Source organism: Stegodyphus dumicola, chromosome 4 (genome assembly GCF_044657685.1).
Source record: "Stegodyphus dumicola isolate Sdum_Otavi_A_Nest chromosome 4, ASM4465768v1".
Classification (NCBI taxonomy): Eukaryota; Metazoa; Arthropoda; class Arachnida; order Araneae; family Eresidae; genus Stegodyphus; species Stegodyphus dumicola.
The window spans coordinates 10,364,030-10,383,145 of NC_140771.1; the positions used below are offsets into that span (position 1 = coordinate 10,364,030).

Genomic DNA, 19,116 nt, shown 5'->3' on the forward strand with positions numbered 1-19,116 from the left:
TCTATCCGGTCGGCGGATAGAATTTTAATTTGCGAGCAAATTAAAAGAAATATATATTTATATATTATATATCCATCTCCTTTTCTACTTTGTTTAAACATTATTTTTTCTCTTCCCTTTTTTCAAAGGCCTGATGATCTTTTTACTTTCTCTAGATGCAAGGGGGAAATCAATTTTTCGGCGATATATGGGCTCATCTCAAAGCTTTGAAACTAAAACTTTATCTATTTGCTGGGCAGCTAGCTAAGAACGACTTGTCTCATTTTCCGAGGTTAAATTCAATAACCTCAGTAAATGAAGAAAAGCTTTAGAATTATAAAAATGGCTTGAAAAAAAAACTGCATTTGGAGTTCGAAAGCAGATTTCAAGATTTCAGTGCCATCAAACGATGCTTTTACCATGCCTTACAACGTAAATTGTGAAGCAGCAAGGTCAAATTTGCAGCTTGAATTAATTGAGTTGCAATCTAACAATCATCTCAAGCACTTGTTTCTAAGCATACCAAAGTTAGAGTTTTACAAATCATTATCAAAAGTAGGTTTCCCAAATTTAATATGTCACGCACAGAAAATCAATGCCATAATTGCTTCATTTTATATATGTGAACAAGTGTTTTCAACTATGAACCTTAGAAAAAATTATTTTAGAAGTATACTGACAGATGAGCATTAAGCCTCGTTCCTTAGAATCAGTACATCTCACTTCGAACCTCAATATAAGGAACTTTTAAAAATGAAATCCCAATTTCATTCATCTCATTAAAATATTCAAATTGTATTATTTGTATATTGTTTTAAAATTTTAGAAAAATTTATCTTGGCCCGCCAAACTTTTATTTTTTCGATTTATGGCCCGTGACCGAAAAAGTTTGCCCATCCTTGTATTAGTAACTGTGACTGCAGTACCAACGGGACCGTGTCCGAATGAATTTCGGAGAAAGTATGGATTTAAATTGTGTGTCACGCTTAGTGGTGGCACACCTAGTACTGTCTGTTTACGAGAAAAACATCTCTTGCCACAATGTATATTTCAAGTAGGGTTTATGCAGTTGTGGCGAACCAAGGATTGCTTTATTGTTATTTTGTTTCTGGCGACTGTTGGCTGAGGGGAAAAGAGCTATTTTCGTCTTCGAGACACCCCTTCGAAAAATGGATCAAGGCTCGTTCCTACGGCAACAGACAGCTGCAGACTAACTGGCGAGAGCTTTTCTTACGATAGACAGATTGTAGCTGTCTCCATAATAAAGTGACCACCGCTTTCGGCCTTAGCATTGTCCAAAGCCTATAATGGCTAGCTCTCGCTATTGGATAAAAATACTAACGAACGAATATTTGTGCTGAGGAAAAGAAGAATGCATTCTCTGCCCAAATATAGCTTTTAATCTGAAAACTCGTAAATTTATTAATTAGTGCTCTAAAATTTAAAGTTTATTATTTATTACTTCCACGTACATATTTAGCTCAATTCTCATAACCTGAGTTAACTTCACTAGTGTTTTAAATTTTTCCCGAAATGAAAGCTTACGAAATAATAGCATTACAGATTCTTGATTTTAGAGGAAATTAAAATTCAGCAATTTATTTTGATTTTTTACAAGATATGGGGAAATGGTGAAGTAAATTTGCTCTAATTAAATAAAATTAAATTAAGGGCCACTAGAAGTTCACCAATAGATTCTTTTATTTAGCTTTTTGTTTTTTAATAAGACGAATACATAAGAGAAATCAGTTTAAGAAATAAAATCAAAGATGTACTAGACAGTAAACAAAAGAGAAAAATTATAAGAATAAACGACAAATATAATACTTATGACAACACATTTTAAAATGAAGAAAAAAATATGCATGAAATATATTCCACTGAGATGAAGTAACAATGCTTTAAAAAACGAAAAATGACATCAAAAATGAAGTAAAAGAAAAAATAATTACTGCTCAAGTGTAAAAGATTTCTCATTTTTGAATATTAATGACAAGACATAACTCTTTATATATGTATATCTTTTCATGATAACCCCAAAATTTATTCCAACAGCTCAGAAAACTTTCATACAAACAATAAAACTAGAGAGCGGAAACATTTTTAACGAAAAAATAATCCTTTATCTCATGCAATATGGTTTTTGTCACGGTGCAGTTTCCCATTTACTATTAAAACAAAAACTCATCTAAGAATACGTCTCAGTGTACAAACAACTCTGTGAACAATACATTATTGTGTTATGAAATCATCTGTGTCTATCCAAATTTCACTGACAACAGAAATAGTAATCTCACTCATATGCATATCTTTAATTATTTTGACGATGAAGAGTTTGTTTTTTTCATATGCATTTACAGATTTTGAATGAAATTTGAAAGGAAAAACTGAGGTACAGGGAAAGAGATTTGTTGCTCAAAAATATTTCACATGCATTTACAGATGTTGAATGCAATTTGGAAGGCAGAATTGAGGTACAAGGAAAGAAATTTGTTGCTCAAAAATATTTCACATCCATTTACAGATGTTGAACGCAAATTGGAAGGCAGAACTGAGGTAAAGGGAAAGAAATATGTTGCTAAAAATAATTCATATGCATTTACAGATGATGAATGCAATTTGGAAGGCAGAATTGAGGTACAGGGAAACAGATTTTTTGCTCAAAAATATTTCATATGCATTTACAGATGTTGAATGCAAGTTGGAAGGCAGAACTGAGGTAACAGGCAAAGAGATTTGTTGCTCAAAAAGATTTCACATGCATTTACAGATGATGAATGCAATTCGGAAGGCAGAATTGTGGTACAGGTAAAGAGCTTTGTTGCTCAAAAATATTTCATATGCATTTACAGATGTGAAAGGCTAGTTGGAAGACAGAGCTGAGGTACAGGGAAAGAAATATGTTGCTCAAAAATATTTCACATGCATTTACAGATGATGAATACAATTCGGAAGGCAGAATTGAGGTAGAGGTAAAGAGAGATTTGTTGCTAAAAATATTTCGTATACATTTACAGATGTTGAAGGCAAGTTGGAAGGCAGAAATGAGGTAACAGGCAAAGAGGTTTGTGGCTCAAAAGTATTTCACATGCATTTGCAGATGTTAAATGCAATTTGGAAGGCAGAGCTGAGGTAACAGGTAAAGAGATTTGTTGCTCAAAAATATTTCATATGCATTTACGGATGTTGAATGCAACTTATGAGGCAGAACGGAGGTACAGGTAAAGAGATTTGTTGCTAAAAAATATTTCATATGCATTTACAGATGTTGAATGCAATTTGGAAGGCAGAACTGAGGTAGCAGGGAAAGAGATTTGTTGCTCAAAAATATTTCACATGCATTTACAGATGTTGAATGCAGTTTGGAAGGCAGAACTGAGGTACAGGGAAAGAAATATGTTGCTCAAAAATATTTCATATGCATTTACGGATGTTGAATGCAATTTATGAGGCAGAACGAAGGTACAGGGAAAGAGATTTGTTGCTCAAAAATATTTTATTTTATCAATTCTAGGCAGGTATTTTAGGTTTTGAATGCGCTTAATTGGATAATGAAGTCAGATAATTGTTCAGAAAAGATTTGCTAACGTAACAACGTAGCACTTATTAGTATGTTGCTACGAACAATGACAAATCAGTGTTCACGTATAATTATGCAGTAAACTACAGTACTTGCTTTAGTTAGGAGGTAATGAATTTAATTGATTTTTGTTTAGTTTCGGATAATTGAATTCATTGTAATATTCCATTCATAAATTCAGTTCCATAAATCTTAATGTTTGTTATGAGTTTGTCCAAATGCTTGACGATCTCATTATTTAATTATTATGGTCCGTTTATAAATATTCCAAAAGTAATCTGCATATAGATTGTCTATCAATATCATAAGACTCCCGGGATAAAAACAATGCTGTTTACTGATAACCTGGCAATGTGGGAGAGTGAGCCAAAGAACACCCAAGACTAGCTTAACTATACACTTAATGAAGCACTTGAGCAACTCAGTTTCTGTTGTTCTGGCAATGCCATGTCTGTCAAAAAATCAAACACCACCTGCCACCTGTTTCTCCTTAAATAGGCAAACTTTTGTACCTAACCTTAAATTGCAGGGTACGGCAACTCAAAGAATAGAAAGCACGAAGTACTTAGGATGCATTCTTGATTCAAAGTTGAGTTAGAACAGACATATTGATCACGTATGCGAAAAAATTGTTAAAAGACTTCCTATTCTTAAAAGGTTGGCTGGTTGCAAATGGAGTTGCAGACTAAACACTTTGGATACTACCTTCAAGCTTTTTATTCATCCAGTCTTCAGTTATTGTAACAAAGTTCTGGTCTCTGCTGCTACTGGTACCATTAAAAAACGCGAAACTGTTCAAAACCAAGCTCTCCATATTATTACGGACGCTGTAAGGACCACTCCTGTTCTAGCAATGCAGTGTTTAAGACAAAACCCTCCAATAAGAAACATAATTGAAAGAAATTCAGTTCTTCTTTATGAAAATCTGATTCGCCTGCCAACAATACTTTTTGGAGCGATTATGACATCAACACAGAGAGAAACCTTAAACCTCAAAAAGGGTTTATACAATATGCTTATTCTGAAACCAGTGACATGAATGTTTACCTCAGTTGTCCACTTCTCTGTAGGCCTGTTTGCTCTTTGGCATAGGGAGAGATCTCGGCGTGTCTGAAGCTGGACATGCAGGTTAATAAGAGTCATATGAGCGAACAGGAGGTTCTTACGATTGCTCTATCTAACCACTGAAAACAAATACCCTAGAGACACATGGTTACATGTCTACACAGATAGATCAATGTTTAACGATGAAGATAGAGCGGAAGCTGATATATATTGGTATCTTTTTTCCTGCTATGTACCAATAGGTGCTAATTCCACCCATTATGATGGCGAAACTGAGACTATTTACATCGCATTAAAGCAGCTGGCTATCCGCCCGTCGTCATTTTGTCAGACTCCTTGCCTACTCTTCAATCAATCTCTTTCAAATAGACAATACACAGATAATACTCATATACTGGAGTGCAGAGAGATCTCAACGTCAATCTCTTTTTCTTTCCAATGGATCCCAGCTCACTGATGGATTCCTGGGAACAACCTGTCAACGTTTTTGCCAAAAAGGGCGCAAGGGTCCTCCAGAGATAATTAAAATGCCTCTCATTTCATTCAGTCGCACTCCTGATAAAAAGAAGATATGTCTCCAGGATAAAGCAGAGGGCACTGTGTGACTCTGCCGGTAATTCATGAGCCTCACTGCTTGAGGATACACAGTTGATCCCAGATTTTTTTAAAAGTGCAGCTGTGGCCCTTTTCCGCCTTACTGCAGACCATAACTTTCTGCCAAGCATACTTGTATTGGCTTGGGCTTTGTGGCTCTCCTCTCTTTGCGGACAGCATCAAACCTTTGATGCTACTCATCTACTTAACTCCTGATCTGCACTTGTAGATTTAAACTGTAAAGTTCAGAAATATTGGAAGGCTAGAGATGTAATGGCGACATAGACAATCTTCTGGGCATTTGAAATAAGTGGTAAAAAAATAAATATTATCAGAGTAATATTTCACAGTTTAATTTTATTAAACATTTAAAGTTTTTGAAATGAAGTCGCTGGAATTAAAGTGCATGTGTTATTTAGATTGGATTTTGTCTAGATCAAGTGTTAAAGGAGCACGTATATATATTTCTCTTGCTTTTGCTGGAAGACTGTTGTTTATTTTTGAACTTGCTTTTAGATTAAACAGAATACGTTTATACATTTGTAATTGACGTAGATTGTCGATGGAGCAGGTAAAGGAAATCACATACTTCTAATCTTCTTAGAAAAGTCATAGGTCTTTCAAGACTAAAACTTGATGGTTAACCTATGCATGGTTAAAGCAGAGAAATTTTTTATAGAATTTTGCAGAAAATATTAAGATTGAATGCCTTAAATTATAATAAAAATAAAAAAAATAGAAGTTACCAATAAATGATTTAATTATCACTGTACGAAGTTTGAAAATATGCACATAGGGTTTGTGGGCTTAGCTCCATAGTAACATAGTAAGTGAAGGCGAAAATATAATATTTGGAAATAAATGACTTACCTTTTCAGTTTGCTCTATTGTTCTTTGAACATCATGCTCAATTAAGTAAGTGCAATACAAGAGGATATCAAAAGTTGACATGCTCATTAAGAAACCTGAAAAAGAAAAATATTGCTAAGTGTACTATTGCAAAACATAAAGATTAGCAAGTCCTCAGTGAAGGCATCCCTCCCAAATGCAGATAGCCCTCGAGCGCTTTGCCATATTCAAGTAAATGAAACCAAACTTGCAGCACATAAAGAGGGAAATAAAAGTGTTATTTTTATAATTCTGCTAGGAAGTTTCATTGATGTAAAATGCTTTTACGTCCTTTAAATACAAAATTATTAGCATCTTAGAAGAGACTTTGTTAAATCCATTTTAGCATATTAGGATGAGTGAATACAAACCGTAAAAATCTCCTCTGCCAAGAGCTATGTAACGCAACGGTGTTCCATCTTTAGCCGCTCCAAGATAGCTCGTAAACTCATACTTCTCCGCAACCTAAATAAAACATTTAAAAGGTTTTTCGTATCATGATGTTAAGGAAAAACGAAACTATGTATCTTAAAATATTACATTTATTAATGTTAAACTGATAGGACAAAGCATTCCTAAATTGAAGAGCCATTTGACGGCCTGAACTGACAAACGTGTCTTATGGTTTCACGCAAAGTATAATGACACTTAAAGATAAAACTTTTACGTGAACAGCAAAGAAAGATTCAATGCAACATATGCATCTCTGCACTTTTATAAATACCAGTTACAAAAAGATATTTCGAAAGTAGTAAGATTAATAAAATGAAAAGTCTTTGTCTTTTAACAAAGCGTTTTACCTTAATTCTGAGATTTGGGATTTAGAAATACAGTGGTACCTCGATATACGAGTGCCCTGATATACGAATGTTTTGAGATACGAGCCGCCGAGCGAGCGATATTTTGCTTTGAGATGAGAGCAAGATTTGAGATACGAGAATTGCACACTACACCGCTGCACACGACCGCAACATGCGAACTCCCACCTCAGACTAGACATCAGTCTGTGTGCTTGTTTCCCTCGTTTGCGAAGCATTTTTGATAAGCTGGGTTCGCGTTTTCTGCTTTTTGTACATTTACAAAACATTATCACATTTATTTTTATAACCATGGATCCTAAAAAGAAGATGATGTCTATTGAATTAAAGCATGAAATCATAGAAAAACATGAGCAAGGTGTGCGAGTAATTTACTTAGCGAGGATGCAAAGTTGCAACTGGTCATGCATCGGAGTTGTTCAAAGAACTTGCCTAACTCATTTCCGCAATATCCTGAAAGGGAGGAAGAAACAAACCTCCTTGGACAGTTTTTTAAACTATCTGCAGGTGAAAATGAGGAAAGCGTGACGAAAATTAAACTCTTCCATAAGCACTTCACTTTTTCTTTTAATTATGCTTTTATAGAATATGTATTTGTTATTTATAAATAAATGTTTCTTCTTGTAAATACATTTTTCTTATTCAAAAACACTTAACAAAAACAACTGAGGTGGTGTTTTGGGAGTTGGCGCGAATTAATAACATTTCAATTAATTTCAATGGGGAAAATTGCTTTGAGATACGAGCAATTTGACATACGAGCAAGGTTACGGAACGAATTAAACTCGTATGTCCAGGTGCCGCTGCATGAGAGATTTTGTTAACCCTTCAATGCATGATTTTTTTATATTTTTACCAAACTTTTTTTTTTCATTATGGCCATCGAAATATGGATATATAATAAAAAATAAACATGGAAAAATATTAAAAAAATTATTTAACACTTTTTATTGGTTATTTTTTGAAATTTTAGGTTTGATGCATATATGCATCGTCATGCATTTAGCACTCAAATGCAACCACATGAAAAAAACAATTTACAATTATACAATTAATAAATACTGTCATAAAATACTCAATTATTTATTGTCTTTAGAAGATAATGGCATTAATCAAAATTTTATTGAAACTTAATTCTAATTAATCATATTCAGACTTTATAAAAATTAAAATCGCGACGAAAATTTAAATAAAAATGACATATCAAATATTTTCTACATGTATATTTATTGTCTAATTTATGTTGTATTAGAAATTTTGAAACAATTTCTATCCTTATTTAGACATGATGCTACAGCGCATTTTTCACATCCAATAAATGTTTGGAATTTCCAATTTGGCCTTTTACAATGAGTACGATTTTTGTTCCATATGGGAACATGTTGAATTTTATCCTGTCGGACGCAAGTTGGAAGAATGTTTGATGCAGGGCCTCTCTGTCTTTTCACATTGTAATCAGTTTGTAAAAGATCGCTCGGTCTTCCACGCTTAAGAACTGAACTTTCACCCATTTCGGTACCAAACCAACCCGGAAGGCGGCCAGGTTTAACAAATCCTTGTATTGGCTTCATTCTGTAGAGACACTTTCATGTACAGCAGTCACGCATTTATGGCCGCAAGCTCTAAGAAGTAGGAAAAAAAGACCACGTAACACTTTTTGGATCTCAGTTATTTTGTATCCTCCTATGTGGCTATCCAGCAAATCTACGTCCCCCATTTGTTTGTTGTATCGTTTCACAACATTTGAACAGTCCACAGTAGCTCTCTTTGTTTCTTCCTATCGGAACTAGATATCTGTTCAATGAGGTATTTACCAGCAAACGTAGACAACAGGAGCAAATTCTAATCTTCTTTCCACATAAATTACATATTTCAGTTCCACCACAAACTGCAACGTATTCAACGTTGAGGGGACTCTTTCTTCGGCTGCTCATCTGTAGGGAGCTTGCAAACTGGAATTCTGCTCCTACGCACTGTTCCCAAACAAAGAATGTCCTCATCAGCTACATAATTCATTAGGTCAATTGAAGTATAAAAGTTGTAGAAATACAATTTGAAATTTTGATTTCGAGGAATCTCTCTGGAAAGTATAATCACAATACTTCCGCTGGTTTCCAGTTCTGCCTCATTTGTTAAGCAGTTGTGAGGTAGATTTTCTTGCCCTGAGTATACATCAAATTTGTGAGCAAATAAATCGGGACCACACAAAAGATATTTTAAAAAATTACTCACTAAATGAACACAAATAAAAAAGGTCAAAGGAATTTTCAATGCAAATAAGCAATATACATATTACATAATTAGAGACAAAAATATATTTTATGACTCTAAATGACAACAATGCATGCAAATATCGAGTGGGTATTGCTGATATAAAAATAAACATGAAATAAAAGGTGTTATGAAGTCTTATAATTAAAATTCCACTCGAAATTTTAACCTGATTCATATATGCATCAAACTGCACTCTAGAGCGAAGCCTAACCATAAATGCATAGTGATGCATATATGAATCAAACAGAAAAAATTTCATATTTCGTTTTAAAACAATTCCGTGGTTAAAGCTTAACACAAAAATGAGAAGTGCATACCTTCAGCTATGTAGAATAAAATTTTTAAGCTTCTAATATCGAATTTATGAGCACAAAGCTAGCTTGACGACCGAAAAAGCAGAAATGAATTCTGTGTTCTTGACACAAATGAAATGCAGAGTACAGTTTTATTTTGCTACCTACTCGGGAAAAGAACAGCTAAACATTGATATAGATATATTAGGATAAAAATAAGCCCAGTAAATCGTTTGCTTTGTAAATTTTTAATGCTAAATTCAGTAAAGATCGATATGATTCATATAGGCATCACCACGCATTGAAGGATTAAGTATCTTTTATTATCTTCAATACAATTATTTTTGGTACAAAATAACGCATTCTTGATGATACTGGAAGAGAGAGAGAGAGTTTGATTTAATTTACTTAAAACTTATTTTATGTTTAAGCAGCTTTTCTATCGCTCTTGCTTTCAACTCACGCTTTCTTGGCAGAATCCAAATTGACTAGCGCACTAGCGCGCGTGTATTCAAATGAGGAAGAAAGAAGTTCGTATTTAAGAGAAGCTTTTGGAAGGTGAAATCAAAGCGTGTTCTGCCTGCTTGAAGGCCACGTTGATATCTTCAGTTCTCCAGAGAATAGATTTCAGCGGCATTGAGCTATTCTAGCAAGATATTAGGCAGCCAGCTTGCGCGATAGTTAATCTGCGAGTCACCAGGCCATACTTAACTCCATTACTTTTAAGTTATTCATTACCTTTGGAGTTAAGCACTGGCTTTTGTAAGCACCAGTTGGTGCCGACTGTGAACTTTATTTGATTCAATAAAGGGGTCTTTACAACCTTTTGCTGACTTTGTAGTACTATAAAGATTTCGTGATGATTCACTAAATATGCTTCAACGTCAAATGAAATTTATGATAGCCAAGCATACACGATATTATAATGTTAAAAGACATCGATTGAAATTGCGAGACTCTTAACTTTGATTATTGTGATTAAACAGACTATTAAAAATTGCATGAGTGTACTTACTTCCTGTTTTATAAAGTTACTTCTCAGTGTATCTATTTTATAAACAGCTCTCCCCCATAGATTCTGAAAGAAGAATTACAAAGTACTGCTCTGAAATAAATGTAGTTAAATAAACTTATTTATTATCATATTGAATACAAAGTGTCTCAAAAGGTCGTTGCCAAACTTAACATGCTGGTCTGTCGTATCGTCAAGATTTACACAGGAATTTGTGTCCAAAAATGCGAACGGCGACCGCTAGAGGGCAATGTTCGCAAGCGTAGAAAGGAAGAAAGAAAGGGTGTCGGAAGAGGTATTAGTATGACATGTATTAAAACATGTTTAAATTATAGAAAATGTTCAATTTTTTTTTTCGACAAACTGCATGCTTCACAAGGTCGACGCATGGCTTCACGGACCCGCGGATGTTATTGTCACCTCGTACACCATAGACTTCATATATCCCCACAGATATAAAACCAGGGGCGTCAGGTCGGGGGATCGCGGTGGCCATGAGAGTGGTCTGCATCTACCAATCCAGTGATCAAGATGTGTCTTATTGAGGTATTCCCGCACAGTGTTGCTAAAACGGGCAGGTTCTACATTATGCTGAGTCAACCAAGAGATCCGGCAACACTCTTTCCACAAAATGTCATAAATTGTTCATCAAGAACTGTGTTAGTAAACAGATTTATTCTCAACGTTCTCGCCTGAAATGATCACACTTCCCACTCTCCCATACGCTTACGAACATTGTCCTCTAGCGGTCGACGTTTGCATTTTCGAACACAAGTTCCTATGTAAATTTTGTTTGTTATGGTGTGACAGACCAGCATGTTAAGTTTCGCAACAACCTTTTGAGTCACCCTGTATAAAACCATTTATCAATTGTCCAGAAAATAAACACTTTACTTTAAGGGAAACACAATTCAGTTTCCTTCAGAAACTCTTTTACGATGACACTGTTAGTTTTTAAATATTTAGCGTTAGTTTACTTGTATGATTATTAACTTTTTCAGGAAAAAAAATTCGTTCAGATGTCTGTGAAGAGAGAGGTTCAATATCATGACTTTTACGTTTAAAAGATAAAATCTAGTTTTTAATGTTTTGTTCACTATTAACACAGAAATGCTAGTTGAACTGTAAGTGCTAGATATTTGTACTGTCTTATATTATTCCTTTGAAACCATTTTTGGTTTCTTTCACCATTTATCTGTGGTCGGTTTCGTTTAAACAAATTCTAAAAGAATTTTTAACTTTAAAATGAATAAATATCACCTTTTTGTTTTTCTTGTTTATTCCTCTGCGACAAAGCATAGGAGGGCTGTCGACCTCGTGTGTTTTGTACCAATCGAATGAACAAGAGTTTAAACTCTTGTTCGTGATTGGAGGATGCTTTTAATGTTAGCCTGTTTGCTGGATTAGAGTCTGAGCTAAACTTAATGTATTCATTAGTCTCATTCACTTAACTTGCAGAAGACAAAACAATAATGGTTTAAATATCATCAAAATTGAAAATGGTGATTTAATTTTTTCCATATTCTGAGTTATTACTGGGTTGGAGTTCAAGCAGATAGTTTTTGTACATTTTCGACTAATTAAATTTTCCAACCGGTACTTATGCAAGAATAATTCATTTCTAAAAAAGTGGCAAACATATTATTTATGTAAAATACTGAAATGTCAACGAAAACATAAATGCGAGAATTAACGTAAAGAAAACAAACCTGTCGGAAGAGTAACTCGCACTTTTTCAGATTGAAATTTCGAGCTGAAAGAGAAAACAAAAAGGTCTCACTTTAAGTTTAAATTAATGCTTTTATAGTAAAAAGCAACGTTGACAAGTTAATAAACATAGCCGCATTCCTCTAAAGTACATAATAAAAATAAAATCCGCTAATTGTCATTCTACTATTTGAAGTAAAGAATAACATTTACAAGTTAATGGAATAATACCTCATTCCCTTTAAGTACGTAATAAAAAAAAATACGTCAGACATCATTCAGGTTTGACTTCCATCGCTGTTCTTTTGTAGCCATTTTCTCGATTTGTTCTTCTCAATTTACGTTTGAGAGAACAAACCGTCGGTGTTATAAGCAGCAAAATTATTTATATATGGATTAACTGATTCATTTTGGTATTTTCCTGCAATCAGTATCATCAACGTACAATTTTTTATTCCATGATTTCCATTTATCTTAAGAAGAGGGTGAAGAAACATATTGTAATATAAATAATCCAGCTGATTAACATAGTTAATGACACTTATATATTCTCAAAAGGGCTTCGGCTTCACAGTACTGCATACACAGTTTTTCAATTTTAAGAGGACTCGTACACCTTACAACCCATAAGATCTTCGAATACGCGACTGTTGCAAGAATTGGGATAACTTATTTATTTTAAAAGCACTTCCAACTTTTTATAACTGACTACATAATATAGCTACTTTCTGAAATAATAATTAGAAAGTGTGTGTTGCCACAAATATTTTTATAATTTAATCCACTTTGTGACAAAAGTTAAAATAATAAGATAATGTTTCCACCTTGCGCGCACAGTTAAAAACATTCTGTTGCATAATTTAATTCCATATTTAATATATACCTTTTATAACATTTGGAAACTACTGTGAACCAAACATCCTAAGAATTTAAAGTTAAGTTTTTATTTTATTTGCAGTTGAGTTTATAAAACGTATTTTATTTAAAAAATCTGTTAATTTTTCGTGCATAAAATTTTTAATATTAAAATATTCATCAGATGTTAGATTCAGTTTGAAAACAGTGCCCATATAAAGAATTCCATCAAATTTCATTAGCCATTTTTAAAATATCACGCACGTAAGGTCGAAACATGACGAAAAATTTTGTCACAAACCGGATTAAATTATAAAAATATTTGTGGCAACACAAATTTTCTGGTTACTAGTTCCCAAAGCATCTATATTATGTAGTCAGCTGTGAAAAGTTGGAAGTAATTGCTTTTAAAATTAATAAAATATACCAATTCTTGCAACCGTCACATATTCGAAGCTCATAAGGGATTTTAGGTGTATGAGCCCTCTTAAAGTTTTAGTTATTTGAACTAAGGCATTGACTTTGATTTGCGTTTATAGTAACGAACTATATAAACCTGCTGCTCTAGAAAACGTCATGTTGCCGATATCAAGAACTCCATACTGTGTCTTTCTAATTAAACTGTAGTTGCTATTGGAATTTTCCTGTAAGAAATTTTATTAAAGTTCAGACTAGTTCAACATCTCTCTAGCGAGCTGTCCATCTCCTACAATTTAAACTTAGATAGCGATCCGGCTATCTAGAGATTTTTTTTTCCAGCATACCTAATCCTCAATGATCTATTGAAATGGCATCAAGAAATTAAGCAAGGAACGCTGAAAATTAAATATTCGCTATGATAATATTCTTCATATTTTTCATATGAAGATTGCCTTATGCTTCCAGTTTTCGTCCTTTCGTATCCTTACTTAATTTCTCTCACAACCATACAGTCGATTTCATGTATACTGCGGGGAAAAAGGGGGGGGGCAGTTTTATATATCCCGTTCTACTTGGTCGATTGACGAAATTTAACTTGCGTTTTTCATGTCTCGAAAGCTCGACTTAGGATATGTATTAGATTTACATATAGCATCATTCAAATATAGGTATTTCGACACGAAATCGGACATTTTCTGAAATGACATGCCAATTTTTTTCCATATTCCAATTCTACGACCCAAATTACGCCAAACTGCAAAGTTTTGTAAAAGTCGCACCAGTAGTTTTTAAAAAATTAGCCCTCAAAATTTTATCTTCTCAGTGTTAATTGAGTTTGGTATATATTTGTTAATCTCTCTTTTTTTAAATTTATTTGATTCTTTCTTTCACATTTCGAAATTTAGGTTCATTCCAAATAACATTCGCCCATTTTTTATGATTCATTTTTAAATAACTTTTATAAATTTTTCGAAAAATATTTTGTACTACAAACTATAAAATTTTTACCATCATCTTAAAGTAGATGTATTCCTAAGCATACCTGCGGGGAAAAAAAAAAGAAATCAAAATTTCCGAAGATATACTTGAATTTGTATATTGGCGCGTTTTGAAATTTGGCATATTTGTTGAAAGCGATAATAACATCAAATGTAGTTTAGGCACTTTGTTAAAGTTATTTGAAAATAGGAACGATGTGAAATTTTTTTTCCCGCTCATCCACAATGTAGAAAGGTAGGAACGATGTGACGTTTTTTACGCTTCTGCACAATGGAAGGGAATGGAAAATAGGTTGCTATATATTGAGAAGTTCGCCCAGTGAATTATTCTTGTCGCAAACTGGAAAAATGCGCCAAGTTAAATTTTTTAATTTCTCCGTAAATTTCGCACCAAATTTTACAAAATTTAATATTTAGCTCTAATTTGGGTCGTAGAATCGGAAAAAGGAAAAAAAAAATCGGTATGTTATTTCAGAAAAAGTCCCATTTTGTGTGAAGTACCTATGTTAGAGCAATGCTATATATAAATCTAATATATATCCTAAAGTTGCGCTTTCGAGACATGAATAAATGCAAGTTAAATTTCGTCTATCGGCCCACTAGAACGGGAGATGGCCCCCTCTTTTTTCCGCAGAGTACATTTATTCATAGCTCATAGAATGACTATAGTATTTGTTAGACGAAATTAGTGAATGAGAGCTCTAGTTTAATTTTTCAGTCAAAACTAGAATGTAAAGACTTAAGACTTAAATTCTTTCTTCCCAATGTGTTTTAATAAAGGGAAAAAAATTTAATTTTCTCATGGAAGAATTAAGACAAATCTTTCCAGCTATTTTTAAGAGATAACTGGTATTACAATCCTGATTACAAAAAACTGCTAAATACTAGCTGTAAATAAACATTCTTTTGGAAAAATAATAGTAGGATTATTTATTAACATTTTTCTTAAAACATAAATTAAATTTGACGAAAACAGTTGGTAATACTTGATAATACTGATGTTCGTATGGAATGACTGCGTACCCAGTCCCAGCAGTTAAGACCGCTGAACAATGACAGCTTGAATCGGATTCAAACCCCGGCATTTTGATGTTTTCTGCATGTGATGTAAATATGAGCTAGTTTCAGTTAGAATGCTTGCATGGAATTCTAAAAATTACAACACTAAATTCTGATTTCGATGTATATAATCAGGTAATTTATTGCTACGCCTTACGTGAGCAACACAGCTAGCAAAAGGCTAATTTTTTCCCCCAAAGGCGGGCACAAATCATAGACTTAGGCCGCTACTAAGGCCAGAAGCAGTGATCACTTTATTATGGAGACACTAAAAGGTGAGCCACTTTTGCCTCCTATGAATAGGGGGGCGGACAGTTACAACTATGCCTTCTCCAGCATTTGAATCCGGGCCCTTTAGTATCGCAGTTGGCTCTATTAACCACTCTACCGTCTGGAAGGGAGGAGCAAAAGGCTAAAATCGATTGAGCCAATCCTAAGAGCTGAGCCAGGAACAATAAGAAGGTCATTTTTCATTGCCATTTTTCGTTTTTATAATAAATTCGAGAACTCTTTTCTTATATACTTGTTAACTAACTTGTATTCTATTGGGAGCCAACAAAAGTGGCAGCAAAGATAAAATAATAAGATAATGGATTAATTAATATAAAACCTTATCAATTCTCCACGAAAACATCCCTTCCCTCAGACAGAAATCACTCTTGTTCCTTATTTTAATCAATTAATCAAACCAAATAAAAACTTTACTGCATTATTAGCGATTTGAAACATTTGAAGTAAGAGAGAAAAAATTATAAGTTTTACATCTTTAATTCCATTATTATTATTTAATATTTATATGAATTTCAAATTTATATAAGGTATCAAATAATAAATCATTGCAATGAATAGGAACCCATTTAACGCAAATTAATTGTAAATTTTACTCATGATTCCTTCATGATAATGAATATTGAGAAAAATAGAAAACGACATAATATAATTTTTAGAAATATGAAAATTCGGTTTAAAATTTGAATATGCACACATTATTTGAAAAAGAAGTAAACAATAATTAATAATAGAAGTTACTAAATCATGTTGCCAAAAATCAATTGATAAAGAAAACTAATTTTTCAGGAAAATAATTTTTCGTAAGGGTTTATTAGATTACGGCAAAGCAATCGAAGGCTATCTGCCTTAAGGAAGAGATGCCTTCGTGGAGGACCTTTTAAGGGAAACTGGCTCGTATACACATGGAGAAAACCACGAAAACCCATGCAGCCAGCCCGTTCGCGGGATTCGAACGTCGGACCGAACTACCAGTGCTTAGCGACGTTATCGCTCGGCCGCTGGTGGCCCTAATTTTTCGTAATAGAAATGAAAATGAATAATAGTAATTTAATGGTAGAAAAGTATTTTAGGTGCTTTAATTTCGTATTTGAACTGAAGATATGGAAAATTAAACGAGATATCTTCTGATTTCCAAACTGATGTTACACTCATAATCAGGTTTTATCAGATAAGTATAAACAGCAGTTAAGTAATACAAATAATCGCAACTAAGATTTAAGATTAATGGAATAATTTCTTATTCGTTTGCATGTTAGAGGATGTTTACTTTAACAAAAGAAACGGTCATCATTAAAGGTCATATTGCGTTTCATTACACGTTTCCTCAGTGGATTAATTTACAGGTTTTTGTTTTTACGAAACTACGATCCTACTCTCTGTCAAGAAAAGTGCATGAAAAAATATCTGCGGACCTTGAACGAGAAAGGTTAAATAAGAAAATCAAAACTCCCAAGAATGGAGACGATTAGATGTTTTCAAGCTAGATTTTGCAACTTAAACACGTTTTTAATGACAGTATTTACGTCATACGCCCGAGATCAGGAGCCACTAGCCAAGGTCAAAGATGCTTGAAAATATTCCTTTGATTTCTGAATATAATAAAGCTGTAAATAATTTTCCTTACAGTCTCTAATCATGAGAAAGATCTTCATTAATCGTCTTGAAGAAAATGTTGCATATTATGCATAAAAATTTGAAATTGAAAAATTTAGAACGAATAGCATTTGAGTTAAAACATTTGTAGCCCAAAACAGTGTTTTTGACCCATATGGTTAAGGTGAATTTTTGAAGTGTTGTTGACATGCATTTTTACTTCCTTGTACGAAGAAAAAAGGAAGTATTGTAATCGCGAAAAGTTTCAGGCAGCATATTTCAACGAAAATATCCATTTTAACCGCTATCGAATGCAATTTAGCGATGTTTTTGCGTGATATCTGTACGTAAGGACAGAATAAAAGACTCGTTTCCTCCAAAAAAATTATAAAACTGCTTTAAAATTAATTCTGAAGAGAATCTTTCGTGGCGTCTGTACGAGCGTATGTACGTACGTGCGTACGTACGTATCTCGCATAACTCAAAAACGAGTAGCCTCAGAACGTTGAAATTTTGTATATAGGACTGCTATAACATGTAGATGTGCACCTCGAATTTTGGTTGCAATAGGCCGCACCAAACGTATATAAATATATTTATATATATATCCACTCTGTTACCCGGTTCAGTGATCTCAGTTTCCTTACTCTTATATAATTGTAAATTGTACATTTTTTGCTTTCAAAAATGATTGAATTATGTTGTTTTTATCTTCCGGTTAAGGTTTTTATGGTTTTAGTAAATCTGTATGCAATATTTTTAGAATTATCAACAATTTTAAAGTTGTCTAAGTGCCGCTAAGACTTTTTTTTATGGCGGCCATTGATCGTTTAAATTTGAAACAGCAGAGTAGTGGATTTTTTGCCAATCTAGAGAAACTTAGCTTCGCAACAACAAAGATAACGCCTTCATTTATTATTGCCAATTAAATCATGCTTAATCCTTTCTGGAATTTTTTTCGAGGAAATAAGTGTTTAAGATTTACTTCGTAATTTTTGATATAGATATTTTGAGTTTTTATGTATTTTTGCCTTCTCGCGAAGTAAGAACTGAATTAATTTAATAAGAAATATTCAACCGTATGTGAAAAACTGTTTCTTTTTCGTTTTGTTTGCTTAATTTCTTTTATACATCGTTTTAGCTTTAGTATAGTATTTGAATAAAATATGTGGCAACGATTAGATAATTCTATTCCTTAAATGATATAAATTTTGTGCATTCTGAGTTATAATATGAACGATATATAATACTGTTAAATAAATCTAGCGCCAGAGTGTCACTATGGTAAACAAATAATAGAGTGAATTTTAAAGAATGCATTTATTCTATTGTGGTTTATTCGCTGTCGGCGAAGTAGATTTAATTCAATCCAATAAGTTTAAATGAAATGCAAGAAAAATGAGTATAATTTAATATTCCGTACAAGGAAGTCATTTTGTGTATACATCAGATTTTTTATTTTTATTTTTGTAGTCTTTTCTCAGTTTATCATATCAATGTTCTGTTTTCTTAGTAAGATAGCTTACGAACCTCTTTTTTTATTGTCTTTTTATAATTAAAATTTTTTGTGTTAATTTTATTTATTAAATATTACGCACTTAGCTCTTACGTCACATAAAATTCGATTCAACAGCAAAATTACAAAATATTTTAAACACAATATACCTTAAGAATTTCCGACAGACATTCT

General features: G+C 33.2%; 1 protein-coding gene across 5 annotated transcripts in view; it reads right to left on the bottom strand.

The window, feature by feature from the left end:
- Positions 1-19,116, bottom strand: part of LOC118187654 (SEC14-like protein 2) — an 89,850-nt gene that overhangs the window by 31,370 nt on the left and 39,364 nt on the right. For all 5 annotated transcript variants that reach the window (XM_035357927.2, XM_085814540.1, XM_035357932.2 and 2 more), the window contains 4 exons: positions 12,213-12,256; positions 10,507-10,569; positions 6,478-6,571; positions 6,089-6,183 (listed from right to left, as the gene is read on the bottom strand). In XM_035357927.2, the coding sequence (XP_035213818.1) occupies positions 6,089-6,183; positions 6,478-6,571; positions 10,507-10,569; positions 12,213-12,256 (296 nt within the window). The remainder of the gene's footprint in view (positions 1-6,088; positions 6,184-6,477; positions 6,572-10,506; positions 10,570-12,212; positions 12,257-19,116) is intronic.